The sequence below is a fragment of the Pezoporus flaviventris genome, unplaced genomic scaffold (genome assembly GCF_033815535.1).
Source record: "Pezoporus flaviventris isolate CSIRO_AGI_PZ_B2104156 unplaced genomic scaffold, CSIRO_AGI_Pfla_v1 ptg000001l, whole genome shotgun sequence".
Taxonomy (NCBI): domain Eukaryota; kingdom Metazoa; phylum Chordata; class Aves; order Psittaciformes; family Psittacidae; genus Pezoporus; species Pezoporus flaviventris.
This window is the reverse complement of record NW_026892549.1, coordinates 20779151-20805434: the sequence shown is the minus strand read 5'-3', so window position 1 is coordinate 20805434 and position 26284 is coordinate 20779151. Positions and strand designations below refer to the sequence as shown.

At 44.2% G+C, this 26284-nt stretch overlaps 2 protein-coding genes across 2 annotated transcripts in view; both read left to right on the top strand.

Moving 5' to 3' along the window:
- Positions 1-825: 825 nt before the first annotated feature.
- CISD1 (CDGSH iron sulfur domain 1) lies at positions 826-16245 on the top strand. The gene is made up of 3 exons (XM_061447083.1): positions 826-975; positions 8387-8589; positions 14213-16245. Exons 1-3 carry the CDS (start codon positions 945-947, stop codon positions 14300-14302), a joined length of 324 nt encoding a protein of 107 aa, XP_061303067.1. The 5' UTR covers positions 826-944; the 3' UTR covers positions 14303-16245.
- Positions 16246-24862: 8617 nt separating this feature from the next.
- Positions 24863-26284, top strand: part of IPMK (inositol polyphosphate multikinase) — a 46252-nt gene continuing 44830 nt past the window's right edge. Inside the window, exon 1 of the mRNA XM_061446962.1 lies at positions 24863-25118. Within this exon, the coding sequence (XP_061302946.1) occupies positions 24884-25118 (235 nt within the window). The 5' untranslated portion in view covers positions 24863-24883. The remainder of the gene's footprint in view (positions 25119-26284) is intronic.

The window sequence follows — 26284 nt, the reverse complement described above, 5'->3', positions numbered from 1 at the left end:
TCAGCACTGGTGAGGCCACACCTTGAATGCTGTGTTCAGTTCTGCACCCCTCACTACAAGAGAAACACTGAGGTGCTGGAGCGGGTCCAGAGAAGAGCAACAAAGCTGATGAAGGGTCTGGAGAACAAGTCTTATAGAGGAGCGGCTGAGGGAACTTGGATGGTTTAATCTGGAGAAGGCTCAGGGGGGGCCTTATCACTCTCTATGGCTACCTGAAAGGAAAATGGAAAGAGGAGATGGTTGATCTCTTTTCCCAAGTAACAAGTGACAGAACAAGAAGTAACAGCCTCAAGCTGCGCCACGGGAGGTTTACACTGGATAAGAAAATTTAATATACTGGATAAGGAAATTTAAGGGAAATTTCTTCACCAAAAGGGTAGTCAGGCATTAGAACAGCCTGCCCAGGGCAGTGGTGGAATCACCATCCCTGAAATGTTCAAAAATCACTTAGAAAAGGCCCTTAGTGACACAGTTTAGTGGTGGGCTTGGAAGTGCTGGGATAACAGTTGGACTTGATCATCTTAAAGGCCTTTTCCAACCGAGATGATTCTATGATTCTATGTGCTAAGTGGTTTGCAGAGTCTTGGTAATTCAGGGCACCCAGCAGCAGCACCACCACCAAAAAATTACTGCAAGGCCATGTTAAGCTGGTGTCTCCTCAGGGTGAACAGTGATGCTTGGCTGCCTGCCATATTGTACTTGCAGTGGCCTCAACGCCTACTTTTCCTGCACTTCCAGGCGTCCCTTCTCCGCAGTGCCATTCACCGCTACCCCGCAGCCAGCCCCACAGCACGGACCCACCCGCGGAACACTTTCTTCACCGCGGGGAGGCCTTTAAGAGGTGGGGCCTTGCCGCCATCTTGCGGGTGGGCGTTTGTTGGCGCACGCGCGGCGGGACGCGGATTTGAGTTGTGTCTGCCCTCTACGACTTCGGCGTGGGAGCGATGGGGCTGGGGCAGAATTCCTCTGTGCGGGGTAGGGGCGCCCTCGACGCGGAGGGTGGGAGGTGCACGAGGATGGACGGATGGTCGGGCGGGATGGGGTAGCTGCCTACCGACGGGAAGGGGGGGCAGAGGGGAAAGGTGTGCGCGTCCTCGACCCGCGTCCCGCTGACTATCGGGGACAAAATGGCGGCGTGGCTGCCCCCTGTGGGGACGCGGGTGTCTTCCTGTCGTCCCGTCCTCCCGGGGCGGCGAGCACGGAGTGGCTGGTTAGATACGCACATTAGTAAAAGGCCCCTGTTGCAGATGACTGAGGAGAGCGAGGGTCGCGACTGAGGAGGGCCCGGAATTTGTCGAGCTCCGCGGCAGGCTCTTGCGTGTGTTCCGGCCCTCGCACCCGGTTCTGGCTGCCTGCCGGGTTTTATTGGAGACGGCCTGTTACAGGCACCGCTGTTTCGTTTCTGCCTTTCCCCCTGCCGCTTCCCTGGTGAGCTTTACCTTTCTCTGTGCCCCGTACTTTATGTGAAGCTGCCGGGCATAAATTACACGAAAATTTGCGAATTTCTGGAATTCTAACTTACGCTCAAAGCTCGGTACTGTGTAATAGGGATAACACTGATGTTTTCGCTGGTAATGATTGACCTAAACCGTGCCTGAAGCAGCGTTGTGTGTTTTAAATGCTGTTGGTCAACCGGACAGGATGAAAGGATTGAAATGGGTGGAAGACAGTGGAGAGCTGAGTTACTTGATTTCCTCAAAAAAAAAACCAAAACAAAAAACAACCCAACAAAAAAACAACAAACCAAACAACAACCCGAGCTTCACCTGCATGGCTATGGTTTCTAGTTGCAAAGCTCCTTGTGGCTTATGCCCTTAAGTCAGTGAACTCCATCCATATCGATTCTGGGAGTCGGGGGTGGATACACTGCTTTTACAGAGGGTATTGGTAAAGGTATTGGTATAGTTTAAAGTGGGTTATAGTGATGTAGGCTGTGCTTGTTAAAACAATCGCACCAAAACCCTGAGGATGACTTAATAATAGATTGCAGCGAGGTTGCATTCCTAAGGGCAGCTTACTGTAATTTATAAGCTTGAAAAAATTAGAACAGTTGGTATACAGTAGGAATTGAAAAGAAAGCTTTGTGGGGAAGGGAGAAGGACATGCTCCTAATCAAACTGAAAATATTCTCCTTATCCCAGGAAAGAGGGGAAACAGCTGATTTAGAGTAGTCTGGAGGGAGCTTTGTGTACAAGGAGGTAGTGGCATACTCTTGATGTGATTTCTGTCAAGATTAAGCTTGATGAGTGACTGGCAGGTCACAGCTCTTTTCTCAGCTTACGCGTGTCTCATGCTAATGACTTTTGGAAATTGTACTAATACCTTATTCCATGCTGACAGCTAGACACCAGAAACTTACCAGAGTTTTGTGGATTTAATTCTTGGTAGCAATTGAAGAGTTAATTGCTTCTCTGCACATTGGTGTGCATATGTGCTGGAAGGTTACCCGTCGGAAGGCAGTAAATGGCATACCTAGTGCTTTCTGTTTCGAGTGTGTGACTCCACATTGACCGCAGATCTGATGGTCATGGTGACTTGCCTTTTGCTGCTTATTGGCCTGTTCCAACAGCCATTCTTCTTTGTGTGTCATCTTTACCTTACAGTTTCAGTTCAGTTAAGCCTATCAATCATAATTGCATTTCTTGTGAATGCTGTGAGGTGTTAGAAGTGGCTTTATTTACTTGGTCGGTTGGCTTTTACTTATTAGGCTTTCTGTGCAGCCAGTTATCCTGGATGACTTCTCAGTAAGCAAATGTCACGTGTTTCTCCAAGCATGGCCTGCAGAAAGATGGCCTCTTGTTTTGCATGGTTACACTACTGGACTGTTATAAACAACTCTTGGGTAATAATAGCCTCTTTATTGGCAACAAAGGGAGAACAACGCTTGAAAGTTATAAGTCCTTCTGAGGGGAAAACCAAAAAATAAAAGTTTTCATGTCTGGAGTTACTACTCTGCTGCTGATTTTGAACTTAACATGAACATTTTTTAAGCAGCAGAGGTAACATGAAAGTAGTCTCTTAGGATCATCTTGGACTGAATTTCTAGCGGTATAGCTATTCCCCATGTTGTTTCCAGTCCCTGGAAAGTAAATAACGTGTCATAATAAGGGTCGTATACTCCTGATGGAGCCAAGACCGTCTTATTTTCTTGTGCTTGTCAGTGCAGATAGTAAATACATGTTCTTCCTGCAAATAAAATCTGTCGGAGGTCTCTGGTAGATCCTAAAACTACCTCTATAGCCCAGACCTAGAAACATCCAGGGTAATATTCTGGCTGCTTAGAGAAGAGAGGAGAAACTTTGTGATCCAAGTCTCTTGTTCATTAGGATGTGTCCAAAGAATATAGAAGAAAATAAATTCCCGCCATTAGCTTGTTGCTGTTTTCATCTTTTCTGTTTATTTCTGTGTGCTTCCTGCTCTCCTGGGGCTGCGTTCTTTAAACTCCTGTTTCCTCCTTTCTATTTTTCTTCCCTTCCTTTACCTGCATTAGGATAAGGGAAGAGTAAAAGAAAAATTGTGGGTGGAGATGAAGACACCTTAAGTAATGCAAAAGTTGTACATGCACGCAAAGCAAAACAAGGCATTCATGCACTGCTGCCCATCAGCAGGCAGGTGTTCAGACATCTCTGGGAGAGCAGAGCTTCATCACACGTAACAGTTACTTGGCAAGACAAACACCATCACTTTACTGTTACTGGATACCAATGTCAGCACAGGTTGGGTTGCTGCTGCATGTGCACTTCTTGTAAGACTTGACCTCCAGTGTTTCAGGTGGTTCCTGCTGTAGAAATAACCCTAACATGCAACTCAAATCCTAGATAACAACAATTTAAAGGTATTGCCATTACAATCTCCGCTGCTTATCCCTTTGGGCTAGGCCATTGAGTTTAATGTTGCAGTGAGTTCCTCCCCTTGCTGCTGTGGCTTTGGTTTATCCGCAGACTGCAGTCCCTTAGGGGTGTACCTGCTCCAAGTGGAGGTTTACTTATGAGCCACAGTGTTTCTGTGGGTATACCTGCTGTGACATAGAGTTATCCATAGCCACAGTTGCTTTGCAGTGCACCTCTTCCAGTGTTGCCTTCTCTGTGGGTCAAAGTGCATTCAGAGATACACCTGCTCCATCATGGCCTTCCCCACAGCAACAGTCCCTTCAGATGTGACCCTGCTCCAACATGGTCTTATCCATGGCTGCAGTTCCTCCATGGGTGTACCTGCTCTGCTATGGGCATACCATGACCACATGCTTTGAGGTGCTCTGGCATGACCTTGTGCACAGCCACTGATGCTTCAGGGTGTACCTGCAACAGCATGGGCTTATCCACAGCCACAGATGCTTTGAGATGTACCTTCTCCAGCACGGACTTATCCTTGGGCTGCTGTCCCTTCAGAGGTATACCTGTTGCAGCACAGACATAATCATGGCCACAGATGACTTGATGTGCCTGCTCTGCCATGGATTTATTCATAGCCACAGGTGCTTTGTCCTGGCGTATCCTGCTCCCACATGGACTCAGCTACAGGTCATGGTCCCTTTGACTTGATTTCACACTGAAGTCCCAGCCTGTCTAGTACCAGGACTGCAGAAACAGCAGTGATGCTCTTGGCCATCAGCCAGCCCAGATGCGTTGTCATTGCTGTTACTAAAATGTTGGCAGGCACAGCAGAGTAAGATGATAGGCAGTATAGTACTATGGCAAGCAGTGAACGCAAAAAGCAGCCACTAATGAGCACTAGACTCTAATACACAGTAAGGCAAGTGAGCCCCATGGCAAGCATAGGGGCAAGCATAACAGCTATAAATTCAGCCTAGCACATTACAATCAAATCTGTCATTGTCTTGAGCTCTTCCAGCCCCACACTGGGCACCAAAAAGGACTTGTGGTTTAACCCCAGCTGGCAACAAAGCCCCACACAACCACTTGCTCACCACCCACCCTCTTATCCCCGGTGGGGTGGCAAGAGAATCAGAAGAGTAAAATTCATGTTGAGATGAAGACGGTTTAAAACGTAACACACAAGCTGTGCATGCAAGCAAAGCAAAACAAGGCATTTATTCACTGCTTCCATGGACAGGCACGTGTTCAGCCATCTTCAGGAAAGCAGGGATCCATCATGTGTGATAGTTACTTGGGAAGACAAATGCCATCACTCCAGATGTCTCTCCCCTTCCTTCTTCCCACAGCATTATATGCTGAGCATGGTGCCGTATGGCATGGAATATCCCTTAGGTCAGTTGGGATCAGCTGTCCTGGCTGTGTGCACTCCCAGCTTCTTGTGCACCCCCAGCCTACTCACAGGTGGGATGGGGTGAGAAGCAGAAAAGGCCTTGACTCTGTGTAAGTACTTCTCAACAGTAGCTAAAACATCCCTGAATTGTCAGCACTGTTTCCAACACAAATCCAAAATGTAGCCCTATGCTAGCTAATAGGGAAAAAATTAACTCAATCCCAGCCAAAACCAGCACATAAAGTAAAAAAGACAGTGTGATCTATTATAAGAAAAAAATATCATAAGCTCTTTATGTGTATGTTTGTCTCTGTGTGTAGCAAATTAATTTGGCCTTCAGGAGGAGATGTAGGGGGTCACTGAAATATGACAGTTACTTTAATAATCTCTGTTGGTCTGGATGAGCTGTGTGCAGTTATGTGGTAGGTGGCTGGAGGCATCCCTCAGGTCAGAGGGATCTGGGTTAGCTGCAGATGCGCAAAGCAGCTCTTCTGAATGTGCTGCAAAAGCTACTGAATTTTAACGTAGACTTTCCTGCTTGCACTGTGAATCATAGAAGTATTTTATCATCAGAATCTTTTCCTCTGCTGGTCTGTTAAACTGACCTGGACTTTTGCATAAGTGCAGTAGGCGATCAACTTCCTTAAGGTACAGCGCCTTAAAGGGAGGTTCAGTTATAGGAGTCGTCCTTGGCGGTCTTCAGAGTCACTCTTTCCCCTTAGTTCCTCAAGGTAGAATGGATACAGTCCATCACCGTCCCCTCATCAGTTATTTAAAAATGTAGATGATGATTCGATCCATTGGCAGTGCACTGGCTAGCAACTCGGGCAATCCTTGCAACTGCTGCTTTTCTGAAGTCTCCAGTGTGGGTAACCCCTTGTTTTGCTTGCCACTGTTGTAGTTACACTTGACATTTCATCAGAACTCATCTTAAACTTGTCAGACCCAGCTTGTCCCTGAACTGTCTGGGTACCTCCTTCTTGCTGCAGTCCCGCTCTGATTGAGGAAACATACTCAAGTGAGAAGGTGAAAGGGTGCTGCAGACTCTCTGCAGTGACTTTCCTTGGGAGAACCTGCTGCCTCTCATTTAAGCTGTGGCTCTTCTTTGGATTAATTTGGACTGTTTTGCTAAAGTAAAACAGATTTTCATGGAATCCCTTCTTTAATTTCACCTCCTTGCTTTTTTAACCTATTGAAATGAATGCATTATTCTGACTAGTTTATACAGGGGAGATAAAAGAGGTGAGAACTCACTGGATGGATTTAAAACACTGGATTTACGCTATGCTTTCTGGGGTTTTTATTGTTTCAAGGAGTTTGGGAGCAGGGAAACATGCCCTAAATTCTTTGATATTAAAGATGTTTTTTTTCTGTGTCTTAATATCACGCTGTTGTTACAGGGAGGGTCTCAGTGTATGTGGGTCTCTTCTGTTTCATGTCGTAAGAAAATGAACTCAAGCATTTCTGCATTTCTTACTCCTTGTGTAAAACTCTAAAGGAGCACCTGCCTTTTCTGATCTTACAGGGCTACAGACATCATACAAGTATTTGTTTAATTCCGCATATTGCTATATCCAGACCCTTGTGGATCAGTATGGTGTGTATGAGCTGATGCACTATTTTAGCAGAGGAGAGGGTTTGATATGGATTTCAGCAAAGGCTGTTGGGCAGGGGTGGAAAACCTTCTGCACTTCTTTAAGTGCAAGCTTACAGTGGCAATACAGCAAGTCAATTGACTGTGGAGAGTAGCAAGAACTGATAAAGGTTTTTTGTTTCTTAGCTTTTAGTGTAGTAATTTCTTCACCAAAAGGTGATCAAGCATTGGAACAGGTGGCCCAGGGAAGTGGTGGAATCAGTGTCCCTGGAAGTGTTCAAAAAACATTGAGATGAGGCCTTTAATGACATGGCTTAGTGGTGGTTTTGGCAGTCCTGGGGTAATGGTTGGACTTGATGATCTTAAAGGTCTTTTCCAACCCGGTTAATTCTACAATATCTCTTGCTCCAAAGATGCCATCTGGCTTGGCATCTTTCAAATACAATGCAAACATGGAAGGGCAAGATAGAAATTCCCAACTGGAGACTCTTCTAGTTTTCTTAAGTTGTGCAGTTGTGCTGAAACTTAAATTCTTGTTTGATTTCTTTATCTGTAGAGTCAGACAAAAACTGTATGTACGTTTTAGGAGTATGTTTGTGAGTAGAGTTGGTGGATAAAGAGCAAATAAAGAGCACCCACTTGTTGCTCTGAGAGAAATAGCTGAGGCTGTTGCTGCAGCCAGAACCTTTTGGGCCAAAGTCCAAAATGTTTTCATGAGGCAGAAGAGAAATAAATAGATCCACAAAAAAATAGGAAAACTCCTTGCCAAAAAGGAAATTATTCTACGTGAGCAAGACTGCAAAGATTTTAGGGGTAACTAGAGGGAGGAAAAGTGAGGATGAGGAGAAAAGCGATGGTGAAGAGGATTTTTTTAAATGGAAGTTGTCTTTCAGAGAGTCAGGACCTAATCCAGTTAAAATAAACTCATGCTATTATTCTTAAATATGACGGGGTTTGATCTTTGTTCTTTCCAGTACACCACAGTGGGGATTTAATCTAAGCTGTCTTTTGTTGCTGTTGGTGGTATAATAAATAATTTCCCCATTGCCAAACACTGTTAAATTTTTTTTAGCTACGATGCATTATATTAAAAGCTATTCAGTACCCATACCTTGGATGGGAGGGGGGGGTTCCTATTTAGGTAGTTGGTGTTGAGTGTTCTTCTTTAATGACTTTTCTGCAACTGAAATGAACAATAGTGGGTTTCTTTTGCTGCTACAGGATGTACTTACAGCTGGTTTAATGTGCTGGACTTGGATGGACTATTCTACCAGATATCTGTTGATATCTGAGATTCTAAAATAAAAGGTTAAACCCTCAAAACCCTGTGTTTTATCCTTGTGCAGGAAAGGATTGGAGTGAAGAACTCTGATTAGTAGAAAGGAGTAGATAACTAGGCAAGTGTCAAAAGAAAATACTCCTCTAAAGTACTGCATTACTACTACAGAACAGAAAGGTCTGTTGAAATGCGTTGCCCCAAGCATGAAAGCATTTGCTACTGAGTAGTTTTATGTATGCTGTGGTCAAAACCTGACAGTCTTTTTTTTTTCTTCTCTCTTACTGTAGCTGAATGGATTGCTGCGATCTCCTTAGCTGCTGGAGCAGCTGTGGTTGGGTATCTAGCTTATAGATTTCTCTCTAAAGACAAATGCTCCAAAGCAATGGTGAATCCCCATATCCAGAAAGATAATCCCAAGGTAGTCCATGCATTTGATATGGAAGATCTGGGAGATAAAGCTGTGTACTGTCGTTGTTGGAGATCTAAGAAGGTAAGAATATAATAAATGGTCCATTTTCGTTCATGGGCATCCATCTTTCAACAAAACTTATTTTCAAACTGCTTTATTCAGAGGAAACTATGTTTTTTTTCACCTAAACTATACTGCAGTGAGATGTAGCATTGTTTTAATCCGTAAAACTATGTAGATTTATCCTGTCACTCAGTCTAAAGCCTGTAGATCGGTGCCAGTAAATAAAATGTTTCTCTAGCCCTGAAGAAGCAAATCTCTTAAAGGAGAGCCACTGTACGGAGCAATCACAGTTGTGAATGACAGATACTATTTTGTGTGCTGCTGGTACTAATACTGAGTCTTATCTAAAACTACTAGCATGTTGGCAGTAGCAGCTCAGAAGCCACAGTCTGACAGGACCTTAAACACCTTTTACTGGAGGATGTTAGACGTTTACTCTGTTAGCCAGAAAGTACCTTGCCCCTAGTTCATGGTATTAATAATACAGATTGATTAGCTTGGTATACTAGAGCTGGTGTCAAATTGTAACTTGCAGTGTCTGAGCCCATCATTAAATCTTGTAGGTGGAGTGACTGTGGAATTACTTTGAGAAGAGCTTGACTTGCACAGATGGTGTTACCACTGTTCTGTCCTGAATTTCTTGTAATGCTTCTGTGTGCTGCAGTGTGCCACACAAATGAGTACAGCTGTGAATTATTTCTAGTGGTGATGGAAATAATCTAAAAAGAAGTCATTGTGATTAAAAGCTTTTGAAGAATGTAGACTGATGGACTTAATGCATTTCTGCCTTAGCAACTCAAAATAGTTATATGGGTAATCCTAAAGTAAAGCCGGTGAGATCATGATGGCATATTTTAAGCTGCTCTTTCAGAGCAATTAGAATTCTGGTCTAGACACCCGTCCAACTTACTTGCATATGAAGTTGGGTTGACTCAGTTTGCCTAAAAATAGTGCTAAGCATGATATCTAGCCTTTCAGTAACACTGAGATAGAGATGCATGACATTTGATATAACTGAGCTCTGTATAATTTATCTGTAGTGGTAGTTCTGGGATCTGTAATGGGAGAAAGCGGGCAGTATGAGCAGTCCTGTCCCTTTACCACTGGCAGACATTTAAAAGCTTTTTCAGAAGTCAGGGTGCTAACATGTGGAAACTGAAATAATACAGAACTTCAGAGACATAACTGAGGCCAGCAGCCTTGAAATCTAGCACTCTCCATCAGTGAACTGGACACTAGACTTCTCAAGTCTTAGGCAGTGGTCTAATTGGGCCACACTCTGCAGTGTTCCAGGTGCTGTATCTTCTGCTGTTGTCAGATCTGACTTAATTACCTTGTGGGTGAAAATAACTCAGGAAGTTACGTATTTGTAGCTGTATTTGGTTTAACACTGGAACACTACTGAGAGTTAAACAGTATCACAACTTGATTCTGAAATAACCCTGTGGAGATGGGCTCATCTTCTCTGCTCTGTCCAGAGTTTGAACTGAAAACCAAAATATACATCCCCACCATGGCTACAACGTCCTCCATGGATTAAGGTACATATTGTATGATTATGCAACAGGGAAGTGTGTACATTTACATGAAGTGTTGATGGCTGTACAGCATGCAGGTACATGCATACTTATACTAATATTGCTCCTAAATCTTTCTGTTAAGTCTCAATTGATGTCCAGAATGTAGCGTTGGAAGCTACCACAAGGGCTACAGCTTCAGAAAAGAGAAAGGGGGAGGAGAAAGGCTGCTCCAAGTATCTGTACTTTGTTGTAATATCTGAATTTGAGTTTACCTCAGATTGAAATAGTGTAGGCACCTCCTTCAGGCCTTCTGGAAAAATATAAAAAAATCCTAACTGGAACCTTGGTGTTTTTACTTCCCACTTCCCACTCCATTTGCTAAACAAAAATGGAAGATTGTGTCTGGCTTCAGTGGTTGCATGGCAGCTCCTGCAAATATTCTAGCTATTGTTTGACACCGTCTTCTTTGTGTGAAATAAAAATATTAAGAAGTATATTTTATATTGAAGGGCATTGTCAGTTTAGGAATGTACTGTCCTACTGAGTTAGGGCTCTGTAATCACACACCAAAAGGAAGTGGATGGGGCTACCTTATAATGAGTCTGTTCTTAGAACTCTGATCTGAAAGGTCTTGCAAAGGCATTAAGGAGGTCAGTGGAAAAATTTGAAGGCGTTTGTTTTCTTTTACTGGTGCTTAATAATGAGTATTTTAATCAGCATGCTGTGCTTCAAAGACTGCAGTTTCCAGTTTTGTGCTGCCTTCTTGCCCTGATGGGTTAACCTTCCACGGTGGGTGGCATAATCTTAAAGATGGCGTGCGTGCTTCTGTTCAGTTTGTGCCAAGTAATAGAATACAGAGACATTCTTCATCATTCTCACATGCTTGTCATCCTTGGAAGTAGCTAGCTAGCATTATCTTTCTTGCAGTTCTCAAACTAAGATCCTGTTAAAATTTGTAAGATTATGTTTATGATGGCAGAATGGTAGAGTATGTGTGCTTCCAATGCAGGGGAAAAAAAAAAAGGCAGTTAAGTACCTGCTGTGTTTAAACAAGTGGCATATGGGGATCTCTTCCATATATAGCTTGGAAGAAATGCCCTCTTTTATCACTGTGTGAGCATTTCTCATCAGATTTAGCTTCACCTGAGGCATGAGGCTGTTAACAGATCTAGTAGCATTATGAACCGTGGGATACTTCAGTATGCACTGATGGTGTGTGTACACTACAGCTGACTTCATATGGTGTTCTTCCTGTACGAGGAATAACAAAACAGTCTGACTGTATCAGGGATTTTTGGGGTAATTCTTAAAAAAGCAGGATTCTGTTCAGTTGGGTTTTTTCTTAAATAGTATACTTAACAGGCTTTTTCTTTGTGCCGGCCAGAGTCTGTGGGGTGCGCATGTTTAAAAAACCCACAGGTGACATCTTTAGGTAAGTCTGTCTTTGGATGTAATTACATGTTAATAATAGGTAGGTAGTTCTGTAAGTGGTTCTTTCCTATGCAGTGCTGTGTTCTGTGGGCTCTTCATAATATTACTTGTCATGTTTTATGGAAAAACCCAGTGTTCATATTTACAGTGTACAGGCAAGAGTTTTGTCTTAAACCCAAACTGTAATTAGTCTAAAGTTAAAACATTTGTTTTCTTACTCTTCTGCATTTTAAACTGTGTAGCCAGGGAGGGAGTGGTAATTTACTTTCATTTGCAGTGACCTGCAACCTCTGTGTCTTCAGAGAAGCATTGGTCCCTAGGCTGTGGGACAAGGGATTCTGCTACAGAAGAAATAGTGGTAGAGAATCTAAACCTTTGCACTGTCAAGGGAAATAAGGTGGTCTGTCCAGATCACTTCACAGTTCCTTCATCTTTTGCCACTACTGATAGCCTGCTTTATCTTAATCAAGGATGAATGTGTCGTGGCAGGCCCAGGATCCATCTGGTCTTCAGGGTGACCAAATGGGTGCTGTGGAAAAGTGGTTTTTGTTTTTGTTTTCTGAGAAGCTCATGTCTAGCGTCCCAGCCTCTGGAAGCCAGCTGTTCTAAGACAGCTAACCCAGAGGAAGAATTCAGAGCAGTCACTTGGCAGTTTTGAGATGTCTCAATGCAATCTGTAGCCTGTGAATCCTGCCTGAAATCTTGAAGTGATGGTAACTGGTGTTCAATGATTCTGTAAGGAGTCACGTGGAAAAGGCTAGAGGTAATGGGTACAAATTATTCCTGGGGAGATTCTGATTAAACACGAGGGAAATTGATCACAATGAGAGCAATCAGCCATTAGAACAATCTCCCCAGGGAAGCGGTGGACTCCCTAGTGGTGGACACTCTGAAGATTCAGTTGGACATGGTGCTGGGATGTCTAATGTAGGTCATGCTTTGCCAGGAAAGGCTGGACCAGGTGATTCTTGAGGTCTCTTCCAACATGGTATTGTTTGAGTCTATGATTCTTTTTGCTGTAGCTGGATCTTGGGTTTGCCTCCTTGGGGCATATGAGATATAAATGGAAGCTGGGTCGATGCTTCTGTGAAGACGAGTGGACAGTGGTGTTGCATGGAAAAATAACTGGCTTGGGAACATCTGAGTTGGAAGCTGGTCAGTGCCCCCTGAACATGCATTCTTGTTTTCTCAGATTTTTGTCAAGTATCTGTCAGTACCTACTCATTCAGTCACAAATGACTGATATGATGATGAAGTTCCTGCATGAATCAGCATACATGAGTATTCTTCTAATTTGGGGTTTCTTTATTCGCAACATCACGTGCCATTTAGAGCGTGGATTTTGACATTTTATAACACTGAAAAACAAAAAAAAAAAACCAACCACCTAATCTCTCCCCACTCCTCCCCATCTTGCAGCACTACCCTGCGGGGCATGTTACTTTATTTTTAGAGCTTTTTGAATTTTTGTTTGTTTTTTTTTTTTTTTTTGCAATTATATTGTCTTTGTTATACTGGTTTTGTGCAGTATTTTGTAATCTTTTATTCTAACTAAGCATGGGCAATAGGATGTTAATTTTTTTTCAAGGCTATGACTGAGTTATGAACATTGGGGTCAGTGGAGTGTTGAAGACTTTGTGACTGTACTGTGAGGGAATATTGCTGTTGCAAAGTTAAAGCTGAGTAATGTCCAACTTTTGCTTGCTTAGAAGTAATGGGAATCAAATAGTAATGCAGAGTACTGGTGTGTGATTGCTGTGATCATCTCCAGAGTTTCTTGTGCACGGGAGGCATAGCCCTAAAGAAGTGATGGATCTAACCTCACTCTTGCTGCTTCACAGAATGTCCTTTGGCTCTTGCATGTGAAGAGCTGCCCAGGAGCAGAAGGATTGTTATATGGGCATTGTATTTACAGCTGCCTAAAAGAGCCTCCATGGGTCTTGCTCTGACCAGGCAGTTCTGTTTTTCTTTTTTTATGGAACAGGCATTTCTTCAAATTACCTCCTCAGTGCTGCCCATAAGAGCCTTTGTTGAATAGCCATGTCACTTGGAAGTGCAGTTTACATTAGCTGGTCAAAATCCTAATGTGGAGGCCAGCTTGTGCAGAGTCCTTTGTGTCAGATAATCTACCTGTGTCAGGATGAAGCAAAGCTGGCTTGCCACTCCAGCTGTCTAGCGGTAGGACTAATATGTAGGTGTGTCTGTTAAATAAGAGGTGAGCTAGGGAAGCTGTCCTTTTTTTCGTTATGTGTTACAGAAAACGGGGGGGGGGGGGGAGAAAATCGGCTAAGATCTCCTGTTTCTCTTCCTCACCCCACTTATCTTCTGTAACTGCACTCAGCTCTGGGTGCTCTCCAGGAAAACAGAATATGAGGTAAGGTTGAGAGCAAGATACTCCAGGTGGGTTACTGTTGCAGCTTGGGCTGCATCTTCCTCATGGTGGCCTGAGTCAAGAGCATCAAATAGTTCGAGTTGTTGCTTTTTCATAACAAGCCTCTCATCCACTCTGTGCTCACATGTTCAAAGCTAGTGTTCAGCCAGAACTCAGGGAGACCTGAGATCTAAGCAGAAGAGTTGTGGCCTATGGTCACAGTGGGATTTAATGAGATGTTATAATGAACTGTAAACCTAGGTTCTTAATTCTGACTGTGGATGTACTTTAGATGTGTTTATTCTTTCTTTTTTTTCAGTTCCCGCTGTGTGATGGTTCTCACACAAAGCACAATGAGGAAACTGGTGACAACGTTGGGCCTCTGATCATCAAAAGGAAGGAGGCATAGAGTGGACAGTAGAAGCTACAAAATGAATGTCTGACAATTCCTCTGTTCACTTGTAATTGGGGGAAAAACCACAAGTTCTTTGTCGTGTCACTGAAGACTTTCCAGTGTAATATGTACATCAGGCTTCAGCATGTGTATTTTCTCTGGTGCTTGTCTTGTTTTAATCACTACAATACATAATTTACTAAATAGTCATGGTTTAAATTTTTGTCCTGTAAAGCGTGTGCACCCTCTCACAGAGTACAAAACTAAAATGACGCGCAGAATGTACTTCATCAGAAAATAGGTGTTAAATTTTATTTTCAAATACAGTGTACAGCTCTGAGGCTATTCAGTAGAATGTGTGTTTGAAAGGTAGATCCTAAAATCCTGGAGGGGTTTTAAAGTCACAGGTCTAGATACATTTCTATGTAAAAGGTAGCGGCAGGAAAGAAATCGTGGTGCAAAATGCAGCTTAACCTCTGATTATGCTGTCTTTTCTGCAGGTGTCATGTTTGGCCTGTTACACTACTGTTCTGTGTGGCTTCTGTAAAAGAACAAAGTTGCTAACTATGTACAGACAGCGTAACAGTCTTAAAGCAAGATGGGGCTAAAAGGCAAGTTTACCTTTGATTTTATAGCAGTGTTAAAACTTGACCTTACTACCATAAGGTATCAGGAACATACTAGTGGAACTGCAGACCTGTATTTAGAGTAGCATTAGGAGGATGGTCTCTGTGAGAGCTTTCTGAAGAGAACAAGTGGAATGATGCGAAGTACTCAAAGAGTGATGGGCAGAGGGTGACAGGGTTGTCTTTGCTGCTAGAAAGCCTTAGTTTCATTTGCAGACTCTAGCAGTGAAGCTGACTTCCCCAGACCACAGGACGCTTCTGTGGGGGAAGCTATGCCAATTTATTCCAGAAGCTAAATATAAAAACTGAAACCCCACCCATCATTATTGTCTGCTTCATCATTGCTCTGGCTGGTTCCGGAGGACTCTTCCTGCTGCAGAAGGAGGAGGCACACCTTTCTTACTAAGTGGCCTTAGGCTCTATGTGTCTTAAATAACTCCTGCCTCCCTGGGCTAACTGCTAATGTGGTTCAGCTAATTTTACCAAAAGACCTGACATGGCCAGGGAGAGGCTTTGGCAACAGCTGAGAAGCAAGGAGGAAAGGAGGGATGAGACAAGGATTGCTCTTATCCTCCTTTTGTAGGGCACTTGTCTGTCTTGCTTGACACGGTTGCATTAATGGCTGTCATGTTGGTTTCCTTAAATTAAATAGCTTTGATTTATTAACGTGTGAATGACTACAAAGCAAAACCCAAAGAGTGGGGTGGCAGAGGGCAGTTTTGTATTAAACCTGGTCCATTAGCGTAATTGCAGCCTGTGTAAAATTGAGCTGTCAATGTCCTGAGACAGAGAGACTACCTCAGAGCTAGAAGAAAGGCCTTCTCAAGAAGCTGACATTTTATCCTAGCCTCTTAAGGAGTCTTCCAGATGATAGGGTCAGTAGAGGTTGGTTGTTTGTTTATAAGGGTGTGTTTGGTACCGCTGGTTAAGATTGAAGAAAACTGTATTTTTGATGTAGGAGTTTCAGAGGCTAAGGTCTTAGCTGACTGGTCTGAACTTTGGCAGAAAGCATAAAAATGGAGAATGTGGCACAGAGGTAAAGAAAGTTTGCAGGAGGAGTGCTGTAGTAGAGGCAACTACTGTCTATGAGAGACCTCTACTTGTAAGAAGTTACAGTTAAATACATTCAGTTTCTGTTGTTTCTTCCTGTTTTGACTGTAAAGGTACTTGATATTTTTTATTTGGCTGAGTACTGATGCATATGGAAGGTTGTTTTAATCTTAAATTGTCAAATATGCTGCTTTTATCCAAAACAAATTTATTTCTGTATTATTAGATTATGACACTGGATATTTCTGTATTTTTGTCAAATACACATTTGGGCTCATCTTAGTCTTGAGGTTGTAATGTCTGTGTTACCACGGGTGTGCTGTGTCTTTCAAGGGAGAGTTACACTGTGAGTAGTGCTGTACGCCAGTACTACTGTAATCATAAACCTGTGTCTTAGTTGGGTTTTCCTTCTGAGACTTTTTCCTATTAGCAGCAAAGCCTGGCTGCTCTTGAAGGAACAACAGTTCACTGAAAGCTGCATTGATGTTCTGAGAGATGAAGTTCTGAAGTTTCAGATGGGTCTCCTGAGTCATAAAACTATTTCCTGGAGTTTGAGCATCAGGGAAGGGGATTCCGTAAGTTTTTGTTCCTGGGAAGCACAGATGCAGAAGCAGAGTCTTCGTTGATTTAAAATTTGGTGAGTTTTGGAGAAGTGTTGAGTTTTGAAGAAGTGTCACATTTCTGAATGTTGACACAGAGTGGTGAAATCTTATTTTGATGTATGTACAGTTTTCTGTACAGTACCTAAATGTTCCTGTTACTCATGTATGTGAGTTGTTTGAACATGAAAATGAGCATTACAGAGAACATTTTTTTTTTTCTTAGTACAACAATAGGTTGTCATGTACCTATTGACTGACATAATATAGGTCCATGTGCTTGTCTGCTCCAGTGTTTTCTGAAATCTCTGTTCCTTAGTGCTTTCCTCAAATAGTCTCTACAATATGAAGTGAATTGGTTGTTTTACCCAGTTTTAAACATTACAGAGTTCTTCTGCAGATGTGCAGCTTTCACCTCACATTGAAACTTCCCCATGAAAATGTGGTACACATCCTTCATGTTAATGCAGTGGAAGATTCCTGTCCCAGAGTAAAACTGTATTTCTCTTCTACATGGTTATTTTTCAAAATGTAAGTGTTTGTTAGGAAGGTGAGCAAATTAAAGTACTGATTCTGCAGTAAGTGTGTGACTCATCAAAATAGTCTGAATGTGAAATATCAAGTGCTTCTGGAATCAACATTCTTGAAGAGCAGACAGCTGTAAGTTACAGGTATTCTCTGCATATGGAATTCAAGAACTCAATCTAAGGGACAATTCCAAAACATAGAATCATAGAATAGTTAGGGTTGGAAAGGACCTTAAGATCATCGAGTTCCAACCCCCCCTGCCATGGGCAGGGACACCTCACATTAAACCATGCCACCCAAGGCTCTGTCCAACCTGGCCTTGAACACTGCCAGGGATGGAGCATTCACAACTTCCCTGGGAAGCCCATTCCAGTGCCTCACTACCCTTACAGGAAAGAATTTCCTCCTTGTATCGCCTTTTCCTATCACTACAGTCCCTAATGAAGAGTCCCTCCCCAGAAAAGGGTGGAGACCACCATTGCAATCACATACTGGTCCACTAGGAGGAAACAAACTCTATACAATGGATACTTATTGATGTGGGCAATGCTGATTTTAAGGTTCTTTTTAATACATGCATATATTTGTGTGGTTCTTTTTTCCAGCAGCATTGCTGTCTGAGCCTGGGCATGTAGAAGTGCTGCATAAACATATTTGGGACTAAGCAGCTTTTCATGTACAGAGGCTTGTGAACTTTAAATCTAGGAGTTGTGTCACCAGTTCCCCAGCTGCAGAGCTGATCACAGGCCCTACTTAAATTTTCACCATGTTGTTGCAGTTTGGATCTTGTTCTGGGGCTGTAGAATGGATTCTGCAAAGTTGCACAGAAATTGGACTGGGGTTTTCATTTCAGTGTGATACAGCTAGACAAAGACATGGAAGTGTGAGTCACTGCTGTATCACAGTTGCTCACTCCAATAGCGGAAGAACATTTTATAATAGCAGGAAGGATAAGAATGTAGGCGTGAAACTTAACATTGGTGTTGCAAAGAAACCTTATCAGCTGGTTTCTCTTCAACCATCCTGGACATGGAAGTCTCATACTAAATTTGGCTTTAGTTTTAATTCCTGAAGCTTTGAGGCTGACAAAACCAACCCTGAGCCCTGGCTGGATTAGACAGAAAAGTACAATCCCCCCATAGCGTGTGGAGCACAGAGGCAATGCCCCTGTGCCGCTGCCACCAGGCTGAACTTATTAGTGCTCAGCATCTGTGTTCCAGCCTGGTCAGAATGTTTCACATGGACCTGCTGAGAAGACCAAATGCCTTTTCCATTGTCACTGGTACATGTTAAGCCCAGCAGTGTCAGCTACCCGTTCCTGCAGTTGCTTTTTGCACTCAGGCTTGTTTTGCCTGGGTTTCCTGCAGTGATTAAGTGTCTTCTCTGCACTGGCAGGAGAACAGTCTTTTTCTACAGCCATCATTAATGTAGGATGGGTATCAGGGGCTGCTGCTTGAAGCTCTCTGCTTCTTGTTTTCTACTGTACCCGTGTATAGTGAGTTTCTTGGGCAGGATCATTCCAGGCTGCCTAATGCTGAGACTAATGCAGAGAGGAGCTGAATTAAAAACAAATAACATACATAAATGTGTGGAGAGAAACCAGATGGGGAAAAAAGAAATAAAATGGCAGATGGGAGGAGAACATAAGCTGGAAGCGAAGATTTAACACCATGTAATATTGCTAGGTGGTAACAAAAAGGGGTAAATCAAATTACAGAAAATGGCATTTTATTATATCTCAACAGAGTGAAGCATAAGATGTACAAAGTGGCTGCTCATTCGCTTCTGGGACTAAGCAGTTCTATTAGCAAAAAAACTTACTCCTTAGAGCTGAAGGGGTTATGTGCCTCAAGCAGACATCTGTGGTTATTTTGCCTGAACTGTTTGTGAGACCCCACAGTCTGGACAGAAAGCAATGTATATTCATGCCATGGGTCCTGTGTTAGCAGTCTAATGTTCCTCCATGCCTGCCTTTGTAAACTGTTTAATTAGATGTGCAATCATAATAAATAGAAGGAGTATTTACTAGTGTGCTCCCTGAAGTAGAATCACAATAAGTTTATGTGACTGTAGCAAAGCAGTCTACGTTTCTCATGTGCAGCTTGGACTGGTAAGAAAGGATTTATTGGGGGTTTTCAAGCAACTCCTCTCATACACAGAAATTGCATGTGTCTCACCTAAGCATAGGGAGATTATTTGTCTTCTTGTTTTTTTTCCTAGCTGAAGACTGAACCATCCCTCCTCTCTGATGTGACATTGCGCTGCCTTTAATCCGTGCTGCTCTGCATCCTTTTTGTCATGCAGACTGTAGTTTTCCTGTGGCATTTTTGAATGCATGGCATTTATACAAAAAAAAAAAAAAGTGCCTTCTGCTTTCCAGGAGAAGCCTGTTAAAAAAAAAAGAGGAGCTTCCTGAGCGTGCCAGTAATTAAAGCTTTAATGTGTGAAGCATTCAAAATTCAGCATACTGCAAGGATCTGCTCAGTAGCTTCAACGTTTGTTGTTCAGTCAAGTCAGCTGGCAACAGAAAGGCAGCAAAATGGATGAGAAGGTCACTGACTGAGTAACTTTTCTCAAATACTTTTCTGCAGCTGGCAAATATCACCATACATGGATGAGACATGGTCGAGACACACTGTCTGTTCACTGCCGGGACTCTTGCTCAAAGCAACAGCCAGAACAGACTTTCACTTCAGCGATTATTAAATTTGTTCTTCTTTCCAAACAGTGGATTCTTGCTCTTTCAACTCATTCTTTGCTGTGCACGGGTTAAATTACTTTTTAAGGGCTGAATTCTGTTGCTTTGCAGATAAGTTTTGGCAGTAGAATACCATTTAATGGAAGAGACTTTTTTTTAATGCTACTTGGCAGTGGGTTTAGTCAATAAATAGGTATTTAATTTTACTGCAGGTGGAAGCAATGTAAGTGCCTCTAGGGAAAGACAAAGAGGCATTTTAAATAAACCTCTTGGCATGTTAATCATCTTAAGTACCGGGGTTATCCTAAAGCATTAGGATGTGACTGCTAAAATGCCATCATGCATTTGTAAACCCCTGAGCAACCCCCTTATAGAGACAGAACACTGTACTTGGAAAATTTTTGTTTAGAAAGACAAAGGGAGTAATCTTTATCTACCTATAAGCCATGACATCAGAAGATGCTACTAAAGACTTTGATCTAATGCCTCTGTTTCAGAAAGAAGCACAACCTCTTGCTCAAGGATGTCAAAGTAGGTATTTCATTCAAAAAGGTCTTTCATTGCTGTTTTCTAAGGCTGGGGGCAGCAACACATGTTTCATCTCTTCAGAGTCTCCACAAATCATGTTTTTATTCCATCTTATGCACTGACTAATTAATGGTCTGTTCCTATTCTCCATGAGAAGCAGGCAGAGAAGGAAGCTGGCCTTGGTATGTGGCACACTAAGGCTACACAGAGCAGCAAAATGATGCCTTTTGTCTTTCTCGCAAAGCTCTTCCTGATGTTGCCTAACATTTTGTTGGCTTTTTTTAGCTGCAGACACATACCTGGCTGATGATTTCAGACAAGCATCAACAGTGACTTCAGGATCTCTTTCGTGGGCCATGACAGCTAGCTCTACAGTCAAAGAGCTTTGGTTTGGAATATTTTCCTCTACATTCATTACCCTACATCCATCCACACTGAAGCTTCTATGCCAGCATTGTGCCTTATGTTCAGTTTTGTGAGATCTTGCAGGACTTCTTTGACATCAGTGTTGCATCTGACTGACCTAAGGAGGTCAGGAGCATCTGCAGACCTGGAGACTTTGTGCATACTCCCTTCTCCAGGTCTTGAATGAAGATGTTGAGTAAAATCATTCTCAGCAAATACCCACTGCTGCCTCCTCTCCACCACGAAAACTCTTCAATTTCCCACCTGTTAGCCTCCTCTCTGTTGAAAAAATACATGTTTCCTTCAAATTCTGTGCTTAATTTCTTCAATGATCACCACCACCAAAATATCCAAGGACTCTGAGGAAGGAAGGAACTATTGAAATGGTCTTCTCACCTTTATATTCCTAGTGGCTTTCTAATACAAAACAGACCTCCCAAAATTTACAGCTGTGGCTCTGTTCATAGAAAAGGTGATACAAAAAAGACACAACTGCCATGAATTAACCTCACAGTCATTTTCTAAACATATGCAATTATCTCCAGAGAGTGTAGGTTGGCTTTTGACACTGTCCCTTTGTTTTCATCCTGGAAAAGCCCTGATGTACCTGGTTGCTAGGGAGGAGAGTAGTGTCAGAGTGCATCAGTCAGAGCCAAGTAAAATATTAATCACTGTGGGACCTGATGCCTAAGCAACAAGTCAGTAGTAAGGAAAGAAAGTGGGAGAGCACCATTAAGTTTTATAACTACAACTGACAAGGTTCAGATTTTCCTTTACTTAACAAGAACAAAATAAAAAGACAACACAGAACTTCTGTGAATTTAACAAAGGATTAAAAGCTCAGAGCTACTTTAACAGGGAATGATACAGCAATGCTGCTGCTGTGAAACAGCAAGAAAAAAGAACTGCAAAATGGTTACAACTTTTACTGCTGTAATGAAGTCTGCAGTATGCTGAATGATCAGATGATCAGGACAGGCTCTCCTGTACACAGGAGCACCACTGCAGATGCTCTCAACTGTCCAGCAAATTACTGGTTTTGCTGATCAACATTTCTTATGAGGACCACAGGTATGGTCCAGGTCTGTTGCAATCTTTTCGGCCAGCAGAAGCTTCACAAACACAGCCATCTGCTGCAGGAAGTAGCTCTGTGGGCAGCAGGATCTGCATCTCTTGCACAGACCTCATGCAGAAAACACTGCTCCAGCATAGCAGTGGTTATTTTGGCAAGATGGGGAGAAGTGGCTGTGAACCATGCAAAAGGACAGTGAAAAAAACAGCAGCACTTGTCAGCATACCTGTAGAGTACCAGTATTTTGGTCAAGACCCAGCCCCACTAATCTGTTTACCTAATATCCCCCTGCACTTCCACTGAAGTATGAGCTTATTTCCTGTGCTAACTACTGTACGTCTTGCGGTTAGTTATTAACTAGTTGTTGTGTTTGAAAAAGGGAGTTATTTCAGCAGAAAGTGATTCTTCTGTAATCCTCACTTAGTTCAGGGGAGCTTTGCACTGTGCCGGTGAGACATCCTCTTGCAGCACAAACAGTTTGTGCAAAATAAATGCATGCGTAATATTTTCTAGGCGTTGTTAGTCCTTACATTTTATCAGACTACGTGATGATTGATTTCCAGCAACAGACAGAAAGAGTAATCCGGAATTAAGTACAGTTTTGCCAAATGGATTTTGTTAGGGAGGAAGGGGGATTCCCAGCCTCTTGCCCCTCCTTTAGGAGCTGTTTGCAGCCTCTTTCGCTTTCTCTTCAAGTGCAATTGCGCAGCCTGGAGACGAGACATTTCCTTGGGAATCCTGCTGGTAGGTTCAGCTTTCAGTGCAAACTCTTACAGTATCACACTCTGTGGGGAAATTAATTATTTGTTATTCTGGTATTCTCCCAGTTTCACTTCTTTTATTTTAGAAGACGTTCCCAGACAAGTGAATTCCGTGTGCTGAAGCATGAGGGTGGAATGAGTGAGTAGAGGATAGAGTCTTGCATCACTTGATTTCCATATGCATAAATCCGACTAAGTATCAGGGAAAAGGAAATAGTCAGTGTTTACTTATTCCAATTACTCATGCATCATATTTCTTTTAATCCCCTCCAGGCCCACTTCTGTTAGCTTTAAGGATATCTAGAAGCTATTTGTTCAGGACTGGGTGCTTGAATAGTCTTTGATTTCCTTTCTTCTTCTTCTTTTTTTTTTTCCTTTTAATTCCTTTTTTCCATTAAGATTTCGAGTTCTGGTATATCTCAATGTAAGGTGGGCACCGATGCAAGTCTGAAATGCCACCTGTTCTTCTCTGTGTGTTTAGACCCAGATCGACCAGAGTGTCTCAGATCTTGCAGGGGCAAGTATCTTTCTGTGAGGCTCAGGTTGGCATCTGAGCCTTGCAGCAGTTGCTGCTGCTGAGGCCGGGATCTCTCTGCCTGACACGTACCACTTGTGCTTTTTTCCCCAACGAACTCCTCAGTAATTTTTTTTTGTGCAAGTGTTGACCAATCTGTGTCATTTCTCTCCTGCGTCAGCACCCCCCTGGAAAATTTAGCATTGGGAAACTGAAGACAGGAGCTTATGCTTTCAACCATCTGACTCCTGATCTTTAGGGCTGGACAGTATTGACTGACGAGAAGGGGGAATTTGGGAGGGAGAAACATAAGTTTTCTGACCAGCCTTGTTAATTCAGAAGGGATCTTGCTGAGTTGTTAACACCATCTTCCCCATCTCACCCAAGTAAGAGATTGAAACAAATTGTTCCATGAACAATGCACTAATGAAACTCAATTTTCATAGATTTATATGCTATGCTCCTTCCTCTCACCCTTCAATACTCTCATTTTCCCTGTGACCTTCCTCTTCTTTGATACTTTAATTTCCCCAGTAAATATCTCAAATTGCCATCCAGTTGTCCCAACCACCTGCGACATCTCCCAGGTATGGGATAGGGAAGAGGTGGCAAGTAATAGCTGAGCTCACCACATTGTTCCTCTAATGTCAATGCTGATTCTGGATATACAGCAGCCCATTTTTATAAAACCTGGGGGAACATCATATATCTGCTAAAATTCATTTGCCTATCTCTGGCCTTGTTTTCCTGTTCCTGAGTCCTACTAATGCTAAACACACCTTGATACTGGTGGATACTGTGGCAAAAGTGCAGATCAAATAGAGTTCAGCTAATTTTATGAAGAAACAATGGAAAAAGAAGGCAGTAATTGCAGGCTGACAAATAGAGCTGGTATATGCCCTAGTGAAAAGAAATGTCTCCCGGCCAGGTAGCAGGCTTTGGGATCTTGTGAGTGAATGCAGGGCTTGTACATACCTCCATCTACCCATTGGGAGTTAAAATGCAGATTAGAGATTAATTCCTTATCCAATTTTGATCTGGTGTCAGGTGATGTGCACCCACCTCAAATGCAAGACCAGCACCTCCAGAGCTTGACAAGGCTCCATTTGAAACCATTTTAAAGGTCTTAAACCACTTTAAAGGTGTGATACTATTTACATGCTTCAGTTAGCTCTTATTTTCTGAAGAGAGAATAAACAAACCTCGGGATGACAGTGAATTGATATAAACCTGAAGGGGATTTAGGGTGTATTTCTGGTTACTGAGAACCAGGGAAACTGCATTCCCGAGAGCCGAGGCAGTGAACGCTGGCCCGGGGGCTGCCGACGGCCGGGACGATGTAAAGATGTCCACGGGGATGGGTGTCACCGACCCCGACACGGATCGCGTGCGCCTGGGTCGTTAGGCCCTGGTGGCTCCGCAGGAAGCCGCTGACCCCAGGCCATGCCCGTCCCGGCCGCACCGAGGCGCCGGGGCCCATGCGCGGCCTATCCTCAGCGCCGCTCATCGCTCGGTGACACCGGCACGATCGGGCGGCGAAGCCTCCCACCCACCCCACCGAGGGCCAGACGGAGCGGCGGAGGCGGAGCCACGTCCGGGGTGGGGCGGAGCCGCGGCCATTCGCTACCTCGACGGCGGGGTGGGCGGTGCGGCGTGGTGTGGAGCGGAGCGGAGCGGAGCGGGTGATGGAGCTGCGGGCCCTAGTTGCCCGCGCTCCGGCACGCAGCGCCCGCTGAGGCCCGCCCAGGGCCGCCGCAGCGCGGCAGCCCCTCACCTCCCGCCGCCCCCCCCGCCCCCCTCCTCCCCACCCGGGAAATGGCCACGGAGCCCCTGCGACCGGCGCCGCCCGCGGCGGGGCGCCCCGAAGGCGGGCGCGGGCGCTGCGCGGGCGGCGGGCACGGCGAGGCTGAGGAGGCCGCGGCCCAGCCGGTGCTCGGCGCTTCCCCGGGCCCCGCGGCGGCGGCGGCAGGGGGCCGGCGGCGGGGGCTGAACGGCTGCGTACCGCTGTCGCACCAGGTGGCCGGACACATGTACGGCAAGGATAAAGGCGGTGAGCGGCGGCGGGGCGCGGGGAGAGGGGCGGCGGAGGGAGCTGCGACCCGGGCCACCCGTGAGGGAGCTCCCCCGCATACCCGCTCTCCCGTTTATCTTAATTCTTGTAGAGCTGGTTGTAGCGGGGCGGGTCTCGCTTCAATTCTCCTCACGTCCCGCTGGCGGCGGCCGGTAGTTGTGCTGTTGGTCGGAGGTGGTGTTGGTGACAGGAGGGAGCCGCTCACTGGCGGCGGGGGGACACATGCCCGGCACCTCAGGAGCGGTGTCAGGGCTTGTCGCTTTGATGGCTGAGGTCCCGCGCTGAGCTGCGGGCACCTGTTTGCCCCGGGGACTGCGTGTCGGTGCTGGTGTTTGGTGGTCACCTCGATACTGAGGGCCCGGTCTATCCGGCCAGGGTCTGCTTCCTCCTTTCGAAGGGTGGAGGAACTGCCAGAGCTCACCCGATGTACGCAGGTCGTGGGCAGAGTGGTTTCAGCAGTGCCAAATGTCTGTCTTCTGATGGTTTGCATAAATGGCAGTGGCCCGCCAGGACGGAATAGTTAACGGCGCCTTTAAGCTTCTCAGTTAGCTTCATTTTATCAGGCACCTTTTAAAAAGTGGGAATTTTGATAACAGTGCCCTCATACCCTCAGAACGTATGTTGGACCTGTGCTTTATCTGAAGGTAGCCCCCAAACCTATGGCCACCAGAAACTTGGGTGAAGTATTAATGAGTGATTTACCAGCCTGGGGTAACTTACTAGTTGGTTGTTAATTAGATGGTAAGAGTAAGCCCAACCCAATGGCTATTAAGCGGTCTAATAATACAAATATGAGGATGCAGCATTTCTGATGTGTGCCTCCACTGCCTTTAAATTTCCATTTTAATTCCAGGTTGAGGAGTGAGGTGTTAGCCCTTCTCATGAAAGGTGCCTTTTAACATAGGCAGCGGTCACTGCCAGAGCAAGCAGCCAAATTAGCATTGCTAAATGGCATTTCTCCCCTTCCAGAACAACGCATTTGGTACAACTTCTGCCTCTGAGCCAAATGCAAGGTATATATTTAACTATCAGTGTGCTCTGAGAGCAGCTGTCATGTTGCCTTTGAACCCTAATAGGTAGGAACTGTCTTTGCTGAATAGGCTAGGGGTAGTTCATCAGAACCCCTTCAGCTATCACTGAGTGGA

Bases quoted from the DNA above. Each gene is read 5' to 3' on its own strand.
- CISD1 (XM_061447083.1), top strand. From the start codon at position 945: ATGGGGCTGGGGCAGAATTCCTCTGTGCGGG. The intron at 976-8,386 runs GTAGGGGCGCCC...CTCTTACTGTAG, and splicing joins GCAGAATTCCTCTGTGCGGG to CTGAATGGATTGCTGCGATC. The intron at 8,590-14,212 runs GTAAGAATATAA...CTTTTTTTTCAG, and splicing joins GTTGTTGGAGATCTAAGAAG to TTCCCGCTGTGTGATGGTTC.